This window comes from Anomaloglossus baeobatrachus, chromosome 5, assembly GCF_048569485.1.
Source record: "Anomaloglossus baeobatrachus isolate aAnoBae1 chromosome 5, aAnoBae1.hap1, whole genome shotgun sequence".
NCBI lineage: Eukaryota > Metazoa > Chordata > Amphibia > Anura > Aromobatidae > Anomaloglossus > Anomaloglossus baeobatrachus.
Window position 1 is genome coordinate 547979312 of NC_134357.1, and position 24955 is coordinate 548004266.

At 54.5% G+C, this 24955-nt stretch overlaps 2 protein-coding genes and 1 non-coding gene across 3 annotated transcripts in view; all 3 read left to right on the plus strand.

Moving 5' to 3' along the window:
- The window catches only part of LOC142312267 (oocyte zinc finger protein XlCOF29-like), a 259631-nt gene that overhangs the window by 216642 nt on the left and 18034 nt on the right, over positions 1 to 24955 (plus strand). The window lies entirely within an intron of this gene.
- The window catches only part of LOC142312274 (uncharacterized), a 201713-nt gene that overhangs the window by 151830 nt on the left and 24928 nt on the right, over positions 1 to 24955 (plus strand). The window contains 1 exon segment of the mRNA XM_075351208.1: positions 11085 to 11090. Within this exon segment, the coding sequence (XP_075207323.1) occupies positions 11085 to 11090 (6 nt within the window).
- On the plus strand, positions 24627 to 24780 carry LOC142313470 (5.8S ribosomal RNA). The gene has a single exon (XR_012754476.1). It is a non-coding gene; the product is annotated as a 5.8S ribosomal RNA (ribosomal RNA).

Below are 24955 nucleotides of genomic sequence, written 5' to 3' on the forward strand. Positions count from 1 at the left end.
TTTGGATGGACTTTCTGTGCTATGGCATAAGCACCGCAAGCAACATCAGTTGTTTTTCCGGTAGCCGGATGGACTTAGTGAAGACCCAGAAGGCGTACAGCATCCTGCTATATACTGAATAATCACACGCGGCTGTTTAATACTGAACGGACCTGTTTGGGAAGTCGCCGCCGGGACTCTACATATGGTAAGCAGTGCTCTGCATATTTTTCCCCCTACTTGCGTTAAAATATATAACACATATTTCCCAAATGACAGTAATAATTAATTCTTCCATAGTTTAGAGACACATTTCCTAGGGGATACATGCCCACTAAAAATCTTGGGAGGAGATCTTAACTCAGTAAACCACTTCTATGAATACAGGAAAAGTACTAGTCTATGCTAAACGCCATGACAAAGTAATCCCTCCATTACTAAAGACTACAGGCCTACATGATGCTTGGAGGCATCTGCATCTCCAGGACAGGGAGTTCACGCAGTATTCCAACACTAATGAGTCATGGTCCAGAAATTATTATATATTGTTATCCCCTACATCCATTACTAAGGTAAGTGTGGTAACCATATCAGATATGGTGATTTCAGAGCACTCCCCAGTAATACTAGACCTGACAGAGGCCTACCCGAGAGGCACAGACTATCTATGGAAATTACCCTCCTATCTGGGAAATAATGAGGAATTCATACTTAAACTTAAAATAATGATGGGGGCAATATATGTGGGATAATAAGAAGCACAGAGATAGGACAGGACTACTATGGGAGACAGCAAAAGCGGTGATAAGAGGGAGAATAATCTCATATGCAGTCCCCTTCAAAAAAACAATACATAAGAACTACAACATGACATCTAAAAAGCTAAGGGAAGCCTATTCACAATTTGAATCTGACCCCTCTGACAAAAATGAGGAGGCTTGGCTAGCAGAACAAAGAAACTTCAATAGCTAGGCAGAAAACAGGGAACAATTATACAATATAGGTCAAGAAGTGAATTCGGAATCAAAGCCGAGAAACTAATGGCTAACCTAGTCAGACACCAACTTCAGCCAGGTCCCACTACAACTGAAAGACGATAAAGGAACGATTCACACAGACCTCAACAAGTAAATAAAAATTATGGAATAATTTTACAAAAACCTGTACTCTGATGTTACAGAACAGAACCCACCCCTAATGACACTACTAGACACCCAAATACTTCTGAAATTGATGGAAGACCACAGGGAGAAACTAAATATCAAAATCTCACAGGAAGAGGTTTAGTCCACAATTATGAAGATGCAAAATCATAAGGCCCCGGGCCCCGATGGCTACACGAGCGAATACTGTAAATCTATGGTAAACATAACTCCAGTACTGACAGAATTATACAACAAAATACTATATGGGGAAGACAAACTGAAGTTAAGTAACCTAGCACATATCAAATTCATACCTAAGCCGGGAAAACGGGAAAAGACTCCGCATGCCCAAGGTCATACAGACCAATAGCACTGATAAATCTAGACATTAAGCTACTATCTAAAATAATGGCAGACAGGTTAGCAAATATTATGCCAGAATTACTCTCCCATTCCCAAGTAGGCTTCAGTAAAGGACGATCAGCTACATCAAATATTAGGAAAGTACTCTTAGCCCTTTACAGAGTTAATTTGAGACCTAAACAAAACGTGAGCCCAGCGCTACTTGTCATTGACACGGAAAATTCATTTGACACCGTTAGATGGAGTTGGCTGTATGGAGTACTAGCTAACATCTCATTCATGGGACCCTTCTACACATACATACACTCAATCTACAATGACCCAAAGGCTCAAATATACATCCCAAGGTCCCTGTACTCACTATTCCCTTTGTGTAAAGGCACAAGACTGGGTTGTCCACTATCTCCATTACTATTTTGTCACGCTTCCCGGTCCCCTGGTCCCGTCCTCCGGTCCCCGTGGCCCGCTCCCCGCTCCCCGGCGGTGTCCCCTGCTTACCACTCCGGTCCCGGCCTCCATGCGTCCAGCTCCCCGCTCCCGGCGTTCCTCTGCGACGTGGGACTCCCAGCCGGGCGCTCCTACTTCCTCCTCACCGCTTCCTGGACTGGCTTCTGGCACCCGGGCCTCGCGCATGCGCATTAGGGCGCGCGCGCGGTCATTGACCCTTTCTTAAAGGGCCAGCACCCAGAAACAGGATATTGCATAGACAGGTACAGGGTATATAAGGTTTCTCTTTCCTGGTGGGCGGGGCCTGTTCTACGTGTTTAGCAAGCTAGTGTTCAGGTCCCCGTATTGCTTTGCCCTGTGCTTTGCCTTGTATTAACCCTGTCCTGTCTCGTAGAGCCTATCCTGCCACGCCAGTCGCTCCGAACCAAGTCCATCCCTGGACCCTGACGGTGATTTCGGTGGATGTCCCACCACCTCTGCAGCTCCGCCAGTCTCCAGTCTCTGGCTCCGTTCGGTGACCCGTTCCATCGCTCAGCAGGTTCCGGATCCCGCCTGACCCTATAACCCGGCCTCGGACCCTGAGCCTCGTCACCCGGACTACCGTCCAGAACTCCGTGGGTTCAGCATCATCCACCTTTCCTGCTTCTCTACGGACTGTCCAGCTACCTATAGTGCTCCGGCTGCCGTGCATCAGGACCCTCTGGCGGGGTGACCGGCCTGGCTGCCTTCTCAGGGGAAATCGGTGTACGGTCCAGTGCTTCCACCACCCGGACGTAACAGCTAGAACAGGCCATGGATCCCGCCGAAGCACTAGCGGCCTTGCAGCAGGAACTCACACGCCAGCGTGAGACCCAGACCCGCATGCTGAACTTCATGTCTTCTGTGGATACCCGCCTGAACACGCTACAAGCGACGGTCACATCCTCGACATCTCAGGTTTCCACTGTACAATCCACGGCCACAGCTCCCGTGGCAGCCTCGGATGCTTCCAGACTTCGTTTGGCCTCACCACCCCGGTACGCCGGAAATCCCAAGACCTGCAGGGGATTCATCAATCAATGCTCTCTCCATTTCAAGCTGCTGCCGCACTTGTTTACCTCTGACCAAGCCAAGGTCGCGTTCATGATGTCCCATCTAGAGGGAGAGGCACTGGCCTGGATGAACCCCTTGTGGGAGAAGGAGGATCCGGTGACCACCAACATCCAGGAATTCCTGCAGGCATTTCGTGGCACCTTTGACGAGCCCGGACGCGCCTCCGCGTCTGCCTCATCTCTCCTTCGGCTACGTCAGGGGACTCTGACGGTGGGCCAATATGCCATCCGTTTTCGCACCTTGGCTTCGGAACTCGGGTGGAACAATGAGGCTCTAACCGCCGCCTTCTGGGAAGGACTCTCGGGTCGTATTAAAGATGAGCTGGCTGGACGTGACGTGCCTTCCACCCTGGATGCCCTGATTGCCCTAGCGACTCGAGTGGATCTTCGCTTTCAGGAACGATCCAAAGAAGTGTCCCGCAAGAGGCGTCCGATACGGCACTCCTCCCCCCCACAGAAGTCCATCGCTCCCCAGTTGGCGTCACCTGGCGTGTCTACCTCCGAGCCCATGCAGATTGACCGCCTGAAGCAGTCGGAACAACGCCGAGCAGAACGACTAGCAAAGGGTCTCTGCTTCTACTGCGGTGATGGCACACACCTGCTACGCTCTTGTCCCGAGAAGCCGGGAAACTCCAAAGCCTAGGCTTGATAGGAGAGGCCACCCTAGGTGCTGGGACTCTCTCAGACTCCGTTACCTGGACTATTCAAGTCACTACAGAAGAGACCCGGTTCACGGCAGAGGCGTATCTCGATTCTGGAGCAGCAGGCAACTTCATCCAGCAGGCCACGGTGGATAAGTACCAGGTGCCTGTCCTCCCACTAGAGAAACCGCTGGTGATCGCCTCTGTTGATGGGAAACCCCTCTCTGACACCGTCTCCCTGATCACCAAGCCTGTGGAAGTACGGATCGGTGCTCTGCACACCGAGAAGATCACCTTCTACGTCCTCCCGCGCATGTCTCATCAGATCCTGCTGGGACTTCCATGGTTACGGACACACGAACCATCGGTCAGCTGGAGTACAGGTGAAATCACCCGATGGGGCTCCTCGTGTCACGAGAGATGTCTGAAATCCATCCAGCCCGTCCGACGCCCTCCGGTTCCAGAGTCTCTACCAGGACTGCCTTCTGCCTACTGGTCCTTCACGGACGTGTTTGATAAAAAGGAGTCAGAGGTGTTACCGCCTCATCGTCCCTACGACTGTGCTATCGAGTTACTGCCAGGAACTAAGCCTCCTCGAGGACGGATATACCCCTTGTCCCCTGCTGAAACACGAGCTATGTCTGCCTATATCACCGAGAGCCTAGCTAAGGGGTTCATTTGGAGGTCCTCGTCCCCTGCCGGAGCGGGGTTTTTCTTCGTCAAGAAGAAGGAAGGTGATCTGCGCCCTTGCATTGACTACCGGGGATTAAACCAGATCACCGTAAAGAACAAATACCCTCTGCCGCTTATCCCCGAACTATTCGATCGGCTCCGAGGAGCCCGTGTATTCACCAAGTTGGACCTTCGTGGGGCCTATAACCTGGTTCGCATTCGCTCTGGAGATGAATGGATAACTGCATTCAACACTCGGGATGGGCACTATGAGTATTGTGTCATGCCCTTTGGTCTGTGTAACGCTCCGGCCGTCTTCCAAGAACTGGTGAACGACGTGTTCAGAGACCTCCTCTATGTCTGTGTCGTGGTATATCTGGATGACATCCTGGTCTTCTCTCCGGATCTACCAACCCACCGAGAGAACATGCAGCTAGTCCTCCAGAGGCTTAGAGAGAATCGTCTGTACGCCAAGTACGAGAAATGCATCTTCGAAAAGTCGTCTCTTCCCTTCCTGGGTTATGTAATCTCGGACACTGGCCTGCAGATGGACCCAGAGAAAGTGTCTGCCATCATCAACTGGCCTCCTCCTTCCGGACTGAAGGCTATCCAACGCTTTCTCGGCTTTGCGAACTACTACCGTCAGTTCATCACGCATTTCTCTGCCTTGACTGCACCTCTCTCTGCCTTGACTAAAAAAGGAGCTAATCCTAAGGACTGGTCCCCGGCGGCCGATGCCGCGTTCTGCTCCTTGAAACAGGCATTTGCTTCTTCCTCGGTTCTCCATCGCCCTGAATTGAACCGACAGTTCACCTTAGAGGTGGATGCCTCCTCCTCAGGAGCCAGGGCAGTGTTGATGCAGAACTCCCCCTCCGGAAAGATGGTCACATGTGGATTCTTCTCCAAGAGCTTCTCGGCACCCGAACGCAACTACACCATTGGGGATCGGGAGCTACTGGCCGTGAAGCTGGCCTTGGAGGAATGGCGCTACCTCCTGGAAGGAGCTGTATACCCTGTAATCATATACACGGACCACAAGAATCTGGAGTACCTGCGGTCTGCCCAAAGACTAAATCCACGACAAGCCCGCTGGTCCTTGTTCTTTGCTCGATTTGATTTCCAACTCCATTTTCGGCCTGCGGATAAGAATGTGCGGGCAGACGCTCTGTCCAGATCCTTCGTGCCCGTGGAGTTGGAGGAGGAGACATACCAGCCCATCATCAACCCCAGTAAAATCACTCCGGTTACTCCTGTCGCTCTAACTCAGATACCCCCTGGGAAAACCTATGTCTCAGATACTGACAGACAGAGAGTCCTGCACTGGGGCCATGCTTCTAAGATCGCCAGCCATGCTGGTCAGAAGAAGACTTGGAGCACGATTGTCCGTCACTACTGGTGGCCGTCCCTCCGTAAAGACGTCGCAACCTTCGTCTCAGCCTGTCCATCCTGTGCCCGGAACAAGACACCCAAGCACCTACCCTATGGACGTCTTCTGCCTCTGCCCATTCCTTCCGTTCCGTGGCAACATATCGCAATGGACTTTATCACGGACCTACCCTTATCCTCCGGACATACGGTCATATGGGTTGTGGTGGATCGCTTTTCAAAGATGGCCCACTTCGTTCCCATGGCTGGACTGCCCTCTGCCCAGGAGCTAGCTGACTCCTTCATACAGCACATATTCCGATTGCATGGCTTCCCCGCACACATAGTGTCTGACAGAGGAACTCAGTTTACCTCGCGCTTCTGGAGGGCTCTCTGCAAACATCTGGGAGTGTCCTTGGACTTTTCTTCGGCCTACCATCCTCAGTCAAATGGCCAAGTGGAACGGGTCAATCAGATCCTGACCTCCTTCCTGCGCCACTACGTCAACATCCATCATGACGATTGGTCCACGCTCCTACCTTGGGCGGAGTTCTCCCATAACCAGCACATCAGTGAGTCCACCTCCAGCTCTCCCTTTCAGATCGTGTATGGACTGCAGCCTTCTGTCCCGTTGCCAGTATCCTCGGCTTCCGACGTCCCCGCAGCAGATGCTCTGGTTTGGGACTTTTCAGCTATATGGACCTCTGTCAAGTCGTCCCTAGAACGTGCTTCATTGCGGATGAAGAGACATGCGGACAAGAGGCGCCTGGATCCCCCGTGTTTCTCCCCAGGTGATCTGGTCTGGCTTGCATCCAAATATGTCCGATTGAAGTTACCCTCGTACAAGTTGGGTCCTCGCTACATCGGGCCGTTTAAGATCATCAGCAAGATCAATGCAGTCTCCTACAAGCTGCAACTCCCGGCCACGATGCGGATACCCAACTCCTTCCATGTCTCCTTACTCAAGCCTGTTGTCCTTGGTCCCTTCTCCGCTGAGGTCGGTGCAGCTCCTCCTCCTATTGCTGACGATGACATCTATGCGGTAAGAGATATCGTGGCCATGAAGACCGTGCGAGGTCGGCAGTACTTGCTGGTAGACTGGGCGGGTTATGGTCCCGAGGATCGGTCCTGGGAGCCCCGGGAGAATGTTGGCACTCCTCTGATTCGTGCCTTCCTGTCCCGCTTGCGGGGGGGGGGGGGGGCGTGGGGGAGGGGGTACTGTCACGCTTCCCGGTCCCCTGGTCCCGTCCTCCGGTCCCCGTGGCCCGCTCCCCGCTCCCCGGCGGCGTCCCCTGCTTACCACTCCGGCCCCGGCCTCCATGCGTCCAGCTCCCCGCTCCCGGCGTTCCTCTGCGACGTGGGACTCCCAGCCGGGCGCTCCTGCTTCCTCCTCACCGCTTCCTGGACTGGCTTCTGGCACCCGGGCCTCGCGCATGCGCATTAGGGCGCGCGCGCGGTCATTGACCCTTTCTTAAAGGGCCAGCACCCAGAAACAGGATATTGCATAGATAGGTACAGGGTATATAAGGTTTCTCTTTCCTGGTGGGCGGGGCCTGTTCTACGTGTTTAGCAAGCTAGTGTTCAGGTCCCCATATTGCTTTGCCCTGTGCTTTGCCTTGTATTAACCCTGTCCTGTCTCGTAGAGCCTATCCTGCCACGCCAGTCGCTCCGAACCAAGCCCATCCCTGGACCCTGACGGTGATTTCGGTGGATGTCCCACCACCTCTGCAGCTCCGCCAGTCTCCAGTCTCTGGCTCCGTTCGGTGACCCGTTCCATCGCTCAGCAGGTTCCGGATCCCGCCTGACCCTATAACCCAGCCTCGGACCCTGAGCCTCGTCACCCGGACTACCGTCCAGAACTCCGTGGGTTCAGCATCATCCACCTTTCCTGCTTCTCTACGGACTGTCCAGCTACCTATAGTGCTCCGGCTGCTGTGCATCAGGACCCTCTGGCGGGGTGACCGGCCTGGCTGCCTTCTCAGGGGAAATCGGTGTACGGTCCAGTGCTTCCACCACCCGGACGTAACATATTTAATCTGGCATCGGAGCCATTAACAAGACTACTATCCAGCCCAAAAACTTTTAAAGGAATACAGATAGAAAATGGGTTGCTCCAAGCCACCATGTTTGCAAATGACTTACTTCTGTTCCTATCGGATCCAGCAAGTCAAGTCCCAAACATTATAAAAATCCTGGAGGCATTCAGAGCATACTCTGGATTTACAATCCTTCAAAGTGCGAACTGTTGTTCTTGGGTAACCAGGGTGCAAGCACACCACAAGACACATCTAGATGGGGCTTGAGCATAGCCAAATTGCACATAACCTGTGGGAAAAACTGTTTAGCAATCTAGACATAGCTTCTCTCATCCCCTCTATCAACAATGTAAAACAACTTTGAACGAGAAATAGAGAAACATGCAGGTTAAAAATCTTATATATACGTTCAAACTACCACCCAATCCCCTAACCAGATAAATTAAATTGAACCTGTCACCAGATTTGGTGACTATAAGCTGTAGCCACCACCAGTCAGCTCTTACATACAGCATTCCAGAATACTGTATATAAGAGCCCAGGCTGCTCTGTAGAAGGTAAAAAAACACTTTTATTATACTCACCTAGGGGGCAGTCTGGTCCAATGGGTGTCCCTGCTCTCCGGTCTGACGCCTCCTATATTCGGAGAGCGACATTCTTCTTCTAAGACTCATGTGCATGACGTGTCCTACGTCTTACACGCTGGACGGCATTGAGGTCCTGCACAGCCGCGGTTTGATCTGCCCTTCTCAAGGTAGATCAAAATATTGTAATGCGCATGCTGTCTTTATCCTTTTCTATCACCTGCGCATTACAGTATTTTGATCAGTCCTCAGCTGGGTAGATCAAAGTGCGCCTGTGCAGGACCGCAATGCGAACCTGTGTGGATGATGTAGGACACATTATCCATACTGGGCTGGGTAGAAGGAGGACTGATATCGCAGTAGAGAGTTGGCGCTGGACCGGAGAGCAGCAACATCCATTGGACGGAACCATCCCCTAGGTGAGTATTATAAAAGTGTTTCTGTTATGTTCTACACAGTGCCATGGGCTCTTTTATTCAGTATTCTTGAAGATTGTATATAAGAGCTTACTGGTGGTGGCTGCAGCTTATAGTCGCCAAATCTGGTGACCGGTTACCTTTAATAAGTTACCCAAAATGTAAGGCTGCATCAACAGATCTAGTGCATGGTCTTAGCACTTGCACCTCACTACAACCATTCTGGGATCAACTTAAGGGATGTATTGGAAAAAAATTGGGATATAAGACTTACTCCCTCCCATCTAATAATTTTATTCCACTATTGGGATGAAATTATCTCGAGGGGGCGTGTCCGGAACTCCATGGAGCAGGACGCTTAGGGACTGAGCTCCTTCACCCGGGATTATTATAGCACGACTGCATAAGCATTGAGAGCCCAAAATGGGAAAGAAAAAACCCCCAAGGAATACCAAGGACCCTGAGACCCCGACGCCGCTTACCCTGAACTCCTATCTGATGAGGGAGCCATCGGGGGAGCGGGAACAGGAGGACGCACGGGCGGCAGGAGAGACACAGCACCTTTGCCCTCGGACGCCTGCAGCAGCAGCATGTGTGGAGGAAACCGAGCAGGGATCGCCCACCCATGTCGCAGAGGGAGGGAGAGGTGAGGAGCTGGGACCTGTAGATGCCGGCGGGCCGGAGGCCTTCCTCGTGGACAAGATGGCGGCGGCGAAGGAGGCACGCAGTGACTCACCTGAACACCAGCGGGAGCAGGATCAATGTGAACCAGGCAACACTGCACATCCCCGGACCACCAGGCCAGATGCAAGGTTCACATTCTCTGTTGATGCAGGTCCCAGCAGTCAAACGGAGATGGAGGTAATAATGCCGCCCCTCCCCCCCATAGAGGTGCTGGAGCGCGGTGGTGGCTGGAGCCCGGCTGCTCCCATGGATACCTTGCTGAGGGGAGCTGATGACATAGAGTGGCTGGACGGGGGCACGGATCTAAGGAGCTGCAGCTTTGAGAGAGCAGGCGACCAGGAGGGGAGTGGGGGTGGCCCCAAATGAGGCTCAGGGGGCCAGAAATATGGCCTTTTATTCTGCTGAAGTTCCCCAGCCCCTATGGGACAATATAATAACAATCAGAAATGATCCTCTATCTTCCCCACTCTGGCCACCAATGTTATCAAATGAGACTCTCACTCCCAGGCCCCAAAGAACCCACAAACCACCTGGGGATCTGGGGTTGCGGGGTCTGAGTCCTGTGGCCCAGCAAAAAGGGGTCCCTGGGTCGCCACCTGGCCCACCTGACATAGAAACCAACAGGAAAAGGGCTCCAGAGAGTGTGACGGCCAGACCCTTGCCTACACAGCCTGTGGGCCCCCCAGCAGAGTGGTGGGAATTTGTTCGGCAGCTCCCTACCAAGAAAGATTTCCAGGCACTCATTTAAGAAGTCAAGGACACTTGCAGATCTGAAATAGCGGCGGTCCGGCAGAATGTTGTTTCTATCTCTAAAAGAATAAACCAACTGGAGAATGATCATAATGAAGCTAGAACAACCATCCGTTGCCTCCAGTCCCAAACTTCCTCCCAAGCAGACGTCATAAGAGAGCTACAACGTCATATTGAAGATCTGGATAACAGAGGCAGGCGCCATAATATAAGGGTCAGAGGCATACCTGAGGCCCAAGCAAAGAAGGATGTTGCAACAATTCTGCAGACCATATTCAACTCACTTTTACAGCGGCCTCCTGCAACCCAATTCCTATGGATAGAGCGCATAGGGCCCTTCGTCCTAAAAATTTGAAAGGGAACCCAAGAGACATTATTTGTCATATCATTGACTTCCAACTTAAAGAAGAAATAATGTTTAAAGCACGACTGCCAAAACAAGTGATGTACCAAGGCCCAAAGATCCAGCTATTCCAAGATCTCTCATGGATAACACTGCAGCAGCGGAAGGCTCTTCGCCCACTACTGTTGTCCCTGAAGGCCAACAATATTCTCTACAGATGGGGGTTCCCGTTTAGCCTCAACGCACGGCGGGGGGAGACGTCGGCTAGCTTCCGGGCCCCTGCAGATCTGGAACCTTTCTGTCGGGTTTTTGACCTTTCTGTTCCAGATCTACCAGACTGGACTTTGCCCCAACAGATGCCGCCGCTTCCTCCGACGTGGCAACTGGCCATTACATCACGCAAACGGCGGACCAGGAGTTCCAGGGAAGAGGAACCCACCTGAACATATGCTCCCGTGGACTTACGGTTATTTATAGAATTCTACTGTTATTTGGCTTAAGATAACCTTCCATTTTTCTTCTTTCTTGGGACTTTCTCTTTTTTATGGAATCCCGGGGGAGGGCTCAGGCCCATGTGTCTAACTGGTGGAGTTTTGCCACTCACCCACTGGCAGAGTCGTACTGGTTTATTCGCACTTTAGTTTACAGTGCAGGTTATATTTAGTGTGATATTCTCTACTTTGAGTAATTGTAAGTCGACTCTGGTACTGGGATAGTGGACAGTTGGTGTTGACTACCATACACCTATCTCATATTTGAAAACTTTCTATTTTTTAGTTGAACATAGTTACGTTTTTGTTTGTTTTTTTATGTCCTGGTTATATGCACATGTATGCAATTCACCAAGATATATATGCTTCGGCACAGAAGGGCTCATGGAATACATTTATTACACACACCAAGAGGGAGTACCAGGCACTGACTTCCACATTAGCGTATGTTGAGAACCTGGGATGGCTAAGTTGATGAGTCTTAAAGGGAAGGTGTCGCGGTTTTTTATTTTTGTATTAAAAATAGTGATTATGAAATCAAGTATTTTTAATACAAAATTAAAATCACTGCTTATTTAGTTTTTAGTTTTTATTTAATTCTAATTTTACTGAAGGCACTGAGGGCTGCCATGCTGGATTTGCTGTGTGTGTAGCGACAGTTACTCACTGCTTTATGGCAGCCCCTGTGCATAGACTCTGATAGTCGGAATCCAACCCCTAGGCTTATTACAGGAGATCTCCCTGCTGTGAAGTGGAAGTGCCCCCTGGGCTGTCCAGATCACAGCAGAGGGTGGAGATCAGCGCCATCTTTCTGCAGCTCACAGCGGTCATGCTGTGTGCTGAACTTTTCCCCCTGTCACCCGTTCGGCCCGTGGGGAGTAGTCTACTGGTGCCCCTCCCCCCGCCGCTGATACTACCGTCTCTGATAATACCCCCACACTCTCCCCCCATGGCCTGTCACCTGTAGGCCTGTGTGTGAGTAGCGTACGGCCCCCCTCCCTCCCAGGCCGCAGCGGGCATACTTGTGCTTGTGTGTGTGTGTGTGTATGTATGCGTGTGTGTTGCAGAGCATTTTGTGTGTGTGCTGACAGAGCAATGTGTGTGCGTGCTTGTGTGTGTGGCAGAGCATTTTTCTGTGTGTGCTGGCAGAGCATTGTGTGTGCGTGTGTGTGTTACTCTCTGCAGAGCTGTGTGTGTGTTACTGTCTGCAGAGCTGTGTGTGTTACTTTCTGCAGAGCCGTGTGTTTTACTGTCTGCAGAGCCGTCTGTGTGTGTATGTTACTGTCTGCAGAGCCATGTGTGTGTTACTGTCTGCAGAGCCGTGTGTGTTACTGTCTGCAGAGCCGTGTGTGTTACTGTCTGCAGAGCCGTGTGGCTGTTACTGTCTGCAGAGCTGTGTGTGTGTTACTGTCTGCAGAGCCGTGTGTGTGTTACTGTCTGCAGAGCCGTGTGTGTGTGTTACTGTCTTGTGAGCCGTGTGTGTTACTGTCTGCAGAGCCGTGTGTGTTACTGTCTGCAGAGCCGTGTGTGTGTGTCTCGGTGATACTGTCTGCAGAGCCATGTGTGTTACTGTCTGCAGAGCCGTGTGTGTGTTACTGTCTGCAGAGCCGTGTGCGTGTTAATGTCTGCAGAGCCGTGTGTGTGTGTGTGTGTCGGTGATACTGTCTGCAGAGCCGTGTGTGTTACTGTCTGCAGAGCCGTGTGTGTTACTGTCTGCAGAGCCGTGTGTGTGTCTGTGTGTGTCTGTCTGCAGAGCCGTGTGTGTGTCGGTGATACTGTCTGCAGAACCGTGTGTGTGTGTTACTGTCTGCAGAGTCGTGTGTGTGTTACTGTCTGCAGAGCCGTGTGTGTGTCGGTGATACTGTCTGCAGAGCTGTGTGTGTGTGTTTTACTGTCTGCAGAGCCGTGTGTGTTTGTTACTGTCTGCAGAGCCGTGTGTGTGTGTCGGTGATACTGTCTGCTGAGCTGTGTATCTAATCCTATCCTGTGGCAGACTGAGTGCACCAAGGACACAGGACTTAAAAAAAAGACACATTTTTCAGACTTCCGAGATCTGACCGGCGTCGGCAGCCCTCGGCATCCGAAAAGGGCTTCAGACAATCTCGCCAGAGAGTCCTTGGAACTGAATAATTTTCAAAATTCTCAGACTTCCGTAGTCAGCGAGCCCTGACTATGCCGGAGGACTCCTGAGCAACGGATTGTTTTTTGCGCTTGTCCCACTGACACCCACGGAGCTCAGAGGGGAACCCCCTGGGGCCACGAGGGGAAGTTGTCAGGCAAAAACGCATCGATATCACGTGTGCGTTTTTTTTGTCCGGGGGGTCCACGGGCGAATTCTGGACTGATTCCCCCCGTGATTTGGATAAAACCTGAAAAATTTCGGACCTCCGTGACCTTGTAGCGGTGGCGGGGCCCCCGGGGGCCCGAGCGGGGCCCCGGGCACTCTCGCCCGACTGCCCTCAGCGCTTGGATAAAACCTGAAAAATTTCGGACCTCCGTGACCTCGTAGCGGTGGCGCTGCCCCCGGGGGCCCGAGCTGGGCCCCGGGCACTCTCGCCTGACTGCCCTCGGCGCTTGGATAAAACCTGAAAAATTTCGGACCTCCGTGACCTTATAGCGGTGGCGGGGCCCGCGGGGGCCCGAGCGGGGCCCCGGGCACTCTCGCCTGACTGCCCTCGGCGCTTGGATAAAACCTGAAAAATTTCGGACCTCCGTGACCTTGTAGCAGTGGCGGGGCCCCCGCGGGCCCGAGCGGGGCCCCGGACACTGTCACCCGACTTCCCTCGGCGCTTGGATAAAAACCTGAAAAATTTCGGACCTCCGTGACCTTGTAGCGGTGGCGGGGCCCCCGGGGGCCCGAACGGGGCCCCGGGCACTCTCGCCCGACTGCCCTCGGCGCTGACCTTCCGCAGGTGCCGGGGCCCCGTGGGGCCCGAACGGGGCCCCGGGCACTCTCGCCCGACTGCCCTCGGCGCTTGGATAAAAACTGAAAAATTTCAGGCCCCCGCGACCTTCCGGCGGTGCCGGGGCCCCCGGGGGCCCGAGCGGGGCCCCGGGCACTCTCGTCCGACTGCCCTCGGCGCTTGGATGAAAACTGGAAAATTTCAGGCCTCTGTGACCTTCCGGAGGTGCCGGGGCCCCCGAGGGCCCGAGCGGAGCCCCGGGCACCCTCGCCCGACTGCCCTAGGCGCTTGGATGAAAACTGGAAAATTTCAGGCCTCCGTGACCTTCCGGAGGTGCCGGGGCCCTCGGGGGCCCGAGTGGGGCTCCAGACAATCTCTCCCTATCTTCCCCGGCAGTTGGGAGAAAAAAAAAGAGCCGTTCAGAATTTTCATACTTCCGTGACTTTCAAGGGGGTGTCGGGGCCCTCGGGGGCCCGAGCGGGGCTCCAGACAATCTCTCCCAATCTTCCCCGGCAGTTGAGAGAAAAAAAAAATACCGTCAGACTTCCATCATCCGGGAGGGGCGTCGGGCAGCCTCGGAAGCCGAAAAGGGCTCCAGAGAATCACGCCGGAGAGTCCTTGGGAGAAAATTTTTCAGACTGTTCAGACTTCCATGGTTGACACCTCTTAACTCGAATCCGACGGGCAGTTCCATGAGTTTTGGCAGATCCTCGGTTGCAGTACCCCAAAGCGGTCAGAGAGGGTGCCAAAGGAGCAAAAAAATCAGTAGAACCAGGATGAGGTTTGCCTGCCACGTCCGCCCGGAAGTTCCAGGTGGGCGGGTAGTTTGCGGTACCAACCCGGCTTATGCGGGTGGGGGCTCCCAACCACTCAAAGACACTTCATCCCACGCCTCCAGGAGATATATGTGAGAGAAGAGCGTCTCGCCAGACTTTGAACGCTCTGGTCGGCAAACCGGTACTCCGAGTAATGTGCGAAGTGCGGCTCAGAGACCCTTTCCAGTTGCAGGTTCGCGCTCTGGCAGCTCCGGTGGGGAATTTGCCAGGCGCGGGGCCTGGAGTCAGGGAGCCCCTCGATGTACGCACACATCCAGCCCGGGAGAAGGTTCCAGTCCGAGAGAACCCTTCTCTTCCACCCCTGGGATCTCCTCTTGCGATCGATTTGACAAAGCGCTCCCAGGCGGGGAGGTGGTGCTGCTCGCTCGGCCTGGGCTCTGGAGCCCGTGCTGGTCACAGGTGAGCGGCCCCTTCCTCCTCCACCGACGGGATTTCATCTTCCTTATGGTGGCGCGAACGCGCTGGCTGCCCCTTCCTGCGGAGGCGGGCGGCCTCGCGGTGGCGAGTTTGAAACGACCCGAGCCTCGAAAGCGGTCCGACGACCCGCACAGGCGAATAGCAGGGACCTACCCCGCGACTTCCCGGCCAGCTTTCGGCGGAGGTCGCGCGTGGAGGTCCGTCGTCCGAATCGCTCCCTGTGCCGGGAAGCACAAAGATCTTCTCCAAGGGCGGCCTTTTGCGAGAGCTCCCAGTGGGAAAGCGGCGGCGGTTGGCGTTTCCACTCTGCCGCCGGGCTATCCTTTTTCTTACCCCCGGTCTGTCCTGAGCCCCTTACCCCTATAGGGAGGAGACGACGGAGGTGCGGAGGGTCATCCTCTTCCGATCGATTTGGCGAAGCGCTCCCGGGCGGGGAGGTGGCGCCGCTCGCTTGGCCCGGGCTCTGGAGCCCGCGCCGATCACAGGCGAGCGGCCCCTTCCTCCCCCACCCCCGGGGTTTCACCTTCCTTACGGTGGTGCGAACGCTCTGGCCAACCCCTCCCGAGGAGGCAGGCGGCCTCACGGTGGCGAGTTTGAAACGACCCGAGTGTCGAAAGCGGTCCGACAACCCGCATGGGCGAACGGCGGGGACCTATCCCATGACTTCCCGGCCATCTTCCGGCGGAGGTCGCGTGAGGGGGCCCGTCGTCCGAATCGCTCCCCGTGCCGGGAAGCACAAAGATCTTCTCCGAGGGCGGCCTTTTTTTGCGAGAGCTCCCAGCGGGAAAGTGGCAGCGGCAGTTGGCGTTTCCACTCCGCCGCCGGGCTCTCCTTTTTTCATTTGTCTTACCCCCGGTCTGTCCCGAGCCCCTACCCCCTACGGGGAGGAGACGACAGAGGTGCGGAGGGTGCGGCACGGGTCCCTCGCGAGCAAGGGTGTGTGGGGGCGTCCCCACCGGGCCCATGTACACCTTCCGCGCTTCCTGGCCGTCCTCCCCGAGGCGGCTCGGAGAAGGGGGAAAAGCGTGAGAGTAAAGAACGAGAAGGGAACCGAGGGTCCCGACGGAGAAACCCGGCCGAAAAGGGAGAGAGGGCGAGAAACCCAGGGCGGAGGAAAAAAGGGGGCACCCCACGCGCTCCGCTCCCCCCTTCCCCGTCCCGTTGGCAGCTGGGCCCACCGCCGCAAATGCCACGGGAGGCGAAAAGAAAAGCAGAAAAAAAGTCCGTTGAGATACGGGCGCGAGAGCGGGTGGAGGACTAAGCCGGTAGGGCGACGCCGACACGGCCAGGCCAAGCATCCGGGGAGACCTCCGAGTCTCCCAGGTCGCGCCGGAGCCGCGGTGGACCTCGAAAGCCAGCCCCGTCTCCCGTTGACCCCACGCCCTTCCGCCGATTGGGTCGAGGATCCCCGCGGCGGAGGCGGGACTAAGCCAGATGGAGGAGCCGCACCAGGCTCGCCCACCGCCTCGGACCCCACCAACCCCAGGTGGCCCCCTCCGTGGGGTCGCCTGGGAGCGGTGGGCTCTCGGCGGGTGGGTGCGGCCCGTGGCGACCCCGGTGGCCAGTCTCTTCGCTTCCGTGTCTTGCCGGGGTGGCTTCCGGACACCCTTCCGCTCCGGGCCTGCCTGTGGACTGACGACCCCTTGTGCGCGCGGAGGTGGGACTAAGCCAGACGGAGGAGCCGCACCAGGCCCCCATCGCCTCTGCCCCGTCCCATTCCCCAAGCGCCCCCCTCGGGGGTTGCCCCGGGAGCGGCGGGCTCTTGGCGGGATGCTGCCCGTGGCGTCCCCCTGAGGCCAGTCTCCTCGCCTTCGCGTTCCGCCCGGGGGGCTTCTGGTCATCTGCACGCCTTTTCCGTACGGGCTCCTTTCCGCGGTACCCTCTCTCTGCCAATGGGCGGCCTCCCGCCGCGCTGACCTCGCGTCCTCCTCGCCGACCCTCCTTCCGCCTGCCGCGGCGCGTTCTCCGGGTGCAGCTCCCCCGCATGTCCCCCCTCTCTCGGTCTCTCTCTCACCGCCGTCTCCCCGACCTCGACGCGTCCACCCCTCTTCGCCACACCGGAGCGTCGCGCGGTCGCCGACGGGCTACCTGGTTGATCCTGCCAGTAGCATATGCTTGTCTCAAAGATTAAGCCATGCACGTGTAAGTACACACGGACGGTACAGTGAAACTGCGAATGGCTCATTAAATCAGTTATGGTTCCTTTGATCGCTCCAAACCGTTGACTCGGACAACTGTGGTAATTCTAGAGCTAATACGTGCAAACGAGCGCTGACCGCCAGGGATGCGTGCATTTATCAGACCAAAACCAATCCGGGGTCCCGGGTGCGGCGTCGGGACGGTCCTCCGCGGCATCCCCCTGCCGCGCTCTCCCCGTAAGTGTTGCGACTCTGGATAACCTCGGGCCGATCGCACATCCCCGTGACGGCGACGATCCATTCGGGTGTCAACTTTCGATGGTACTTTCTGTGCCTACCATGGTGACCACGGGTAACGGAGAATCAGGGTTCGATTCCGGAGAGGGAGCCTGAGAAACGGCTACCACATCCAAGGAAGGCAGCAGGCGCACAAATTACCCACTCCCGACCCGGTGAGGTAGTGACGAAAAATAACAATACAGGACTCTTTCGAGGCTCTGTAATTGGAATGAGTACACTTTAAATCCTTTAACGAGGATCTATTGGAGGGCAAGCCTGGCTCCAGCAGCCTTGGGAGGAAGGGGAGGAGTCTGACCAGTTGCTGCTGGAGTCTGGAGGAAGGACAGTTTGAGGCTTGCTCTGCTCCTCCAGAGCTCAGCCACCCCTGCTGCCTCTCTCTTCCCCAGGGGAGAGGCAGTGTGCTCGGGGCACCATGGAGCCTCGGGCCCCCACCTCCTGGTTGCCATCTGCGGGAGGTGGGGAACAGAGACTGGAGGAGCCGGTGAGGAGATCCTCCTGGATACGTAGGCCGGTGGCCAGAGAACCTGGGTCAGTGGGGACCCCAGCCCCAAGACCCAGGACCCAGGGAGCTGGCCAGAGGGGAAGTCAGGACCAAGGCCGGGACCGGAGCCAGGACCAAGGCCGGGACAGGGGCCAGGACCAAGGCCGGAACCGGAGCCAGGACCAGGACCGGAGCCGGGACCAGGAACAGAGCCAGGAACGGAACCAGGACCGGAACCGGGAGCAGAGCCCAATCCTGAACCAAGTGACTCCTGGACAAGGAGTCACCAGTGACGTGACAGATTGGGGAAGGCTGAAAACCAATGAGGACACTGGAACATACACCCTCCGTGTGAGGCGTATGTTCCAGCAATATGAAGAATCGGGGCAGCAGGAGAGGTTGGTGGATGCCAGGTTCACACGGGACCATGGGGCTCCGAGGAACCGCCGCCGTTAGGCACTTCCGGGCAGAACTAGAGGTGGTCGTCGCTTTCCGTGAGGGGATCCTTAGGAATTCGGGTCCCTTTGAGGAAAAAATGCACAACGACGACCGCTTCGAGGCCATGAGGGGGGCAGCGAAGCCGGGAGCCAGGTGTGTGGGGTCGGGGCCTTCGGGGCCCCCAGGCATGGGGTCTGGTTTGGCCCCAGTGCCGGAGGGGGCTCCGCTCCCTGTGTCGGCGCATAGACCGGGGAGTCTTGGACGGGAAGGTGAGCTGACCTGAATCTGGTGTTCGCCAGGGTTGCCCGCTGAGCCCACTGCTCTATGCTTTTGCAATCGACCCCTTCATCCGAGGGATAGATTGTGGGCATTTGAGGGGGGTTCGGATGGGTGATCCTGGCCCACGGGAGACCACGCTGAAGGCAGTGGCCTACGCGGATGATGTCAGTCTTTGTCTCTTCGCAAGAGGAGGCAGAGGTGGTGTTGTCAGAAGTGGAGCGCTACTCGGAGGTTTCCGGGTCCAAGATCAATCAGGATAAATGTGAGAGTCTCTGGCTGGGTGGAAGAGAGCCTGATTTTAGTCTCTCGGACACTCTACCGGAGCCCCAGGAATATGCCAAGATTCTAGGCGTGGAATTCGGCCAGGGTGATTACCCAATGCGAAATTGGGATGGCAGACTTCAAATTGCCACTCAGAGAGTGGACCGATGGAAGGGTTTAACTTTGACCCTGAGGGAAAGGGTTGCCCTGTGCAAAACCTACTTGCTCCCTGTCTTGCTTTATTTGGGCAGTATTTGCATTTTGCCAGAACCTCTCTGGACGAGGGTCTATAGCCTGTTTTTCCAGCTGTTATGGGGAAAAAGGTTGAACCTAGTCATGCGGGAGGTTACTTACCGTACGAGGAGACTAGGGGGGTTGAATATGGTCAACCCCGTGGTATTTCTGGTGGATACCTTTTTAAATCTGAAAATTGCAAACCTCTGGAAAGAGAGGGCTCCTCCGTGGGTATCCTCCTGTGGGGTAGTGGTTATTATTATTATTATTATTATTTATTATTATAGCGCCATTTATTCCATGGCGCTTTACAAGTGAAAGAGGGTATACGTACAACAATCATTAACAGTACAAGACAGACTGGTATAGGAGGAGAGAGGACCCTGCCCGCGAGGGCTCACAGTCTACAGGGAATGGGTGATGGTACAATAGGTGAGGACAGAGCTGGTTGTGCAGTGGTCTACTGGACTGAGGGCTATTGTAGGTTGTAGGCTTGTTGGAAGAGGTGGGTCTTGAGGTTCCTCTTGAAGCTTTCCACGGTAGTGGAGAGTCTGATGTGCTGAGGTAGAGCGTTCCAGAGTATGGGGGAAGCACGGGAGAAATCTTGTACACGATTGTGGGAAGAGGAGATAAGAGAGGAGCAGAGAAGGAGATCTTGTGAGGATCTAAGGTTGCGTGCAGGTAGGTACCGGGAGACTAGGTCACAGATGTAGGGAGGAGACAGGTTGTGCATGACTTTGTATGTCATGGTTAATGTTTTGAACTGGAGTCGTTGGGCGATGGGAAGCCAGTGAAGGGATTGGCAGAGTGGCAAGGCTGGGGAGTAGCGAGGGGAGAGGTGGATTAAGCGGGCTGCAGAGTTTAGGATAGATTGGAGGGGTGCAAGAGTGTTGGAAGGTAGGCCAGAGAGCAGGAGGTTGCAGTAGTCGAGGCGGGAGATGATGAGGGCATGCACTAATGTTTTTGCAGATTCTTGGTTAAGGAAAGCACGGATCCGGGAGATATTTTTGAGTTGTAATCGGCATGAGTTGAAGAGGGCTTGGATGTGTGGCTTGAATGATAGAGCAGAGTCGAGGGTCACTCCAAGGCAACGAGCTTGTGAGACTGGGGTGAGTGAGCAACCATCAAGTTTGATGGAAAGGCTTGTTGGAGGAGATGAGTGAGGAGGAGGAAAGACAATGAACTCTGTTTTGTCCATGTTAAGTTTTAGGAATCGTGCAGAGAAGGATGAAATAGCAGACAAACATTGTGGTATTTTGGTTAGTAGAGAGGTAATGTCAGGTCCAGAGAGGTAGATCTGTGTGTCATCGGCATAGAGATGATACTGGAAGCCGTGGGACTCTATGAGCTGTCCCAGGCCGAAGGTGTAGATGGAGAACAGCAGGGGTCCAAGAACTGAGCCTTGAGGGACACCGACAGATAGGAGGCGAGATGAGGAAGTGGTGTGAGAATGGGATACGCTGAAAGTTCGGTTGGTTAGGTATGAGCAGATCCAAGATAGGGCCAAGTCTGTGATGCCCAGAGATGAGAGAATCTGTAGTAGGAGGGAATGGTCTACTGTGTCGAAGGCAGAGGACAGGTCCAGGAGGAGGAGGATAGAGTAGTGTCGCTTGGCTTTGGCGGTTAGTAGATCATTGGTGACTTTGGTTAGGGCAGTTTCGGTAGAATGATGTGGTCGGAAGCCAGATTGAAGCCGGTCAAAGAGGGAGCAGGAGGAGAGGTATGAGGACAATTCAAGATGGACATGCTGTTCCAGTAGTTTTGAGGCGTAGGGGAGAAGGGATATGGGGCAATAGTTTGACACAGAGGATGGGTCAAGGGAGGGCTTTTTGAGGATGGGTGTAATAGAGGCATGTTTAAAGCATGAAGGGAATACACCACTTGCTAGTGATAGGTTGAAGAGATGGGTTAGGGCTGGGATGAGTACTGCGGTGATGTTGGGGATGAGGTGCGATGGGAGCGGGTCCAGTGCACAGGTGGTTAGATGTGATCTTGAGAGTAGAGTGGAGAGATTGTTTTCTGTCATGGTGGAGAAGCTGGATTTGGAGGAAGAGGGCTGAGTAGCTATGATGAGGGGCTGTGGGGATTGTGGGCCAAAGCTTGCTCTGATGTTGTCAATCTTCCGCTTGAAGAAAGAGGCAAAGTCTTCAGCTGAGAGGAGAGGAGACGGAGGTGGTGCCGGAGGACGGAGGAGAGAATTGAAAGTGTTGAATAGCTGTTTAGGGTTGTGAGAGAAAGAAGATATGAGGGATGAGAAGTAGGTTTGTTTTGGCCTTTCTTCCAGGAATGGGAGACAGGCGGGCGTGTGAAGGACCTTCGCGTGCCTCACGGACATCTCCCGGCTTATGTTCCCCCGGTGGGGTCTGGGGGTGTGGCAGGTGAGGACTCTGTCGAGGAGGTTACTCGATGAGAGGATCTTATCTACTCATTTCCGGGCCCCTCTGGTCCTCAGGGATTATCCAAGCTGGGATCTTGAGGCATGGCTGGGTCTATTGAATTCCCGGAGGATCCCCGAGAAGTTTTGGGACTTGGCTTGGTGTTGCTTCCTGGGTAAGCTATATGTGAGGGACAATTTGAAGTACAGGAAATCCGATGACAGAGATTGTCCTCGTGAGACTTGTGTGGGCATACTGGAAAGTATGGATCACTTCCTGCTTAATTGTCCCTTTAATATAGAGGTTTACAAATGGATAGGGATTTCTATGGGTTGGTCTTGGCTGGCCAGTCTTTCCTATGCCGAGTGGGCCTTTGGTGCATTCAGAGATCCGGGTGGAAGGGCTCTGACCACTTTGTTCTTAGTTAGTATAGTGATTAGGTACTTCACGTGGAATGCACGATCTTTAGTTTCGACGGGTAGCAAAATCCTCCAAGTAGAAGACGTGGTGAGTAATATTCTTGGTGACCTGGCAAAGGTAAGCTCACTGGAGTTTGAGCGGTCTGGTGCATCGAGGGCCTCTCGCCTGTGGAGGGGCTTCTCATTCAGGGTGCAGTGACCATTAGGACTTCAGTATCTTTGCCTTCCAATTCTATTCCTTCCCTCCCTTCCCTATTTTCTTCCCCCTTTTTCCTTCTCCTCCCCTGGTGATGAGCTAACTTTCTCACCCTAGGTTTTTGTTTTAATAAACTTGAACTGTGAGAAGGGTTTGCAGACACGGTTCTCGAGTCTTATGGTTTTTGTTCTGATATTGTGTACTAATGTTTGTTTCTTTGTCTTTCAGATTGTCGGGTGAACAGTGTAGTGGTGTAGTAAGGGTTTGGGCGGGGGGTTATTTTATGGGGGGAGGGGGTGTTCATAAGGAACGGAGGCCCGGCTCGGTCCCCCAATCTGGGGAGAACTTTGGGGGATCCCCTCAAGCTCGGATGAACTTATCCTTGGAACTTGGGAGCTGGGCAGCCGGATGGTGGTGGGATAGTTAGAGATATTATTTTAGAGTTGTTGTGTGTGGGAAAAAAAAAACAATTTTTAGCCAAGTTGTGCTTATTTTTCTTTATGCTTTATATGTAAATATTTGTTATTGTATATATTTTATATATATATATATATATATATATATATATATATATTGTATATAGTGGGTATGGTAGTAAGGGCAGTAGAACTGTGGTTTGGATGGTTTTGATGTTTTTGTTTGTTTGTTTTTGGTACGGGCTGGAATGGACTTCCAGCTCCAGTAGCAAACACTTAAGCTGCTGCAGTTAAAAAGCTCGTACTTGGTTTTTGGGACCCAGCTGGCGGTCTGCCGTGAGGCGTTCTACCGCCAGTCCCAGCCCCCTTGCCTTGGGGCGCCTCCCCGATGCTCTTGACTGAGTGTCCCGGGGGCCCGAAGCGTTTACTTTGAAAAAATTAGAGTGTTCAAAGCAGGCAGCCACGCCTGAATACTCCAGCTAGGAATAATGGAATAGGACTCTAGGTTCTATTTTGTTGGTTGTCGGAACTGGGGCCATGATTAAGAGGGACGGCCGGGGGCATCCCGATTGCGCCGCTAGAGGTGAAATTCTTGGACCGGCGCAAGACGAACCAAAGCAAAAGCATTTGCCGAGAATGTTTTCATTAATCAAGAACGAAAGTCGGAGGTTCAAAGACGATCAGATACCGTCGTAGTTCCGACCATAAATGATGCCATCTGGCGATCTGGCGGCATTATTCCCATGACCCGCCGAGCCACGTCCGGGAAACCAAAGTTTTTCGGTTCCAGGGGGAGTATGGTTGCAAAGCTGAAACTTAAAGGAATTGACGGAAGGGCACCATCAGGAGTGGAGCCTGTGGCTTAATTTGACTCAACACGGGAAACCTCACCCGGCCCGGACACAGAAAGGATTGACAGATTGAAAGCTCTTTCTCGATTCTGTGGGTGGTGGTGCATGGCCGTTCTTAGTTGGTGGAGCGATTTGTCTGGTTAATTCCGATAACGAACGAGACTCCAGCATGCTAACTAGCTACGCGACCCCCCCGCGGTCCGCGTCCAGCTTCTTAGAGGGACAAGTGGTGCTCAGCCACGCGAAATCGAGCAATAACAGGTCTGTGATGCCCTTAGATGTCTGGGGCTGCACGCGCACTACACTGAACGGACCAGCGTGTATCTACCCATCACTAACAGGTGCGGGTAACCCGCTGAACCCCGTTCGTGATGGGGATCAGGGATTGCAATTCTTCCCCATGAACGAGGAATCCCCAGTAACTGCGGGTCATAAGCTCACGTTGATTAAGTCCCTGCCCTTTGTACACACCGCCTGTCGCTACTACCGATTGGATGGTTTAGTGAGGTCCTTGGATCGGCCCCGCCGGGGTCCGCCAAGCCCCTGGCGGAGAGCCGAGAAGACTATCGAACTTGACTATCTAGAGGAAGTAAAAGTCGTAACAAGGTTTCCGTAGGTGAATCTGCGGAAGGATCATTAACGAGAGAGAGCGAGCGGCCCCCGCGCCGTCTCGCCCGGTGACACCCCCACAAGGAGGCGCGGGGCCGGAAGTTTGTGGTTCTTACTCTTTGGAGGGAACCCGACTTCCGCCCCGCCGCCGCTCCCCGTGAGGCGGGGGATGGCGCGGAGGGGTCCCTTCCTTCCCGCCGCCCGCCTGCCGCAGGAAAAAATGAAGCGACCCCCACATCGCAGGCCGTCCTGGGTACCGCTCGCCCGCGCACCGCTCCGGGGTCGGGACCGGGCGGTAGGTTGAGAAGTCTCGAGCCCTCCTCCGTCCACCTCCCCGTCGGAGGGAGGGACGGCGGAGGCCGAGCGCCCGGCACAACATGGCCCCCTTCCGAGAGGAACGCCCCCCGTCCCACGTCTTACGTCTTTGCGGCCGACCAACGCTAACCAGAGAAAATAAACTGAGTGCGACTCTTAACGGTGGATCACTCGGCTCGCGCGTCGATGAAGAACGCAGCTAGCTGCGAGAATTAGTGTGAATTGCAGGACACATTGATCATCGACACTTCGAACGCACCTTGCGGCCCCAGGTTGCTCCCGGGGCTACGCCTGTCTGAGGGTCGCCCCTCCGTCGATCGCCTCCACGGCACTGCTGGGGTTCGGAAGGAAAAGGAAGGGGGGAGGTCCCAGACCTCTCTCTATCTCCAGTTTCCTTGCGTCCCCCCAAAGCCAGACCCGCCCCCGCCCTGGGTATCGGGAGAGCACGGCGAGGCTGTCTGTGGCGACACAGGGCGGCCT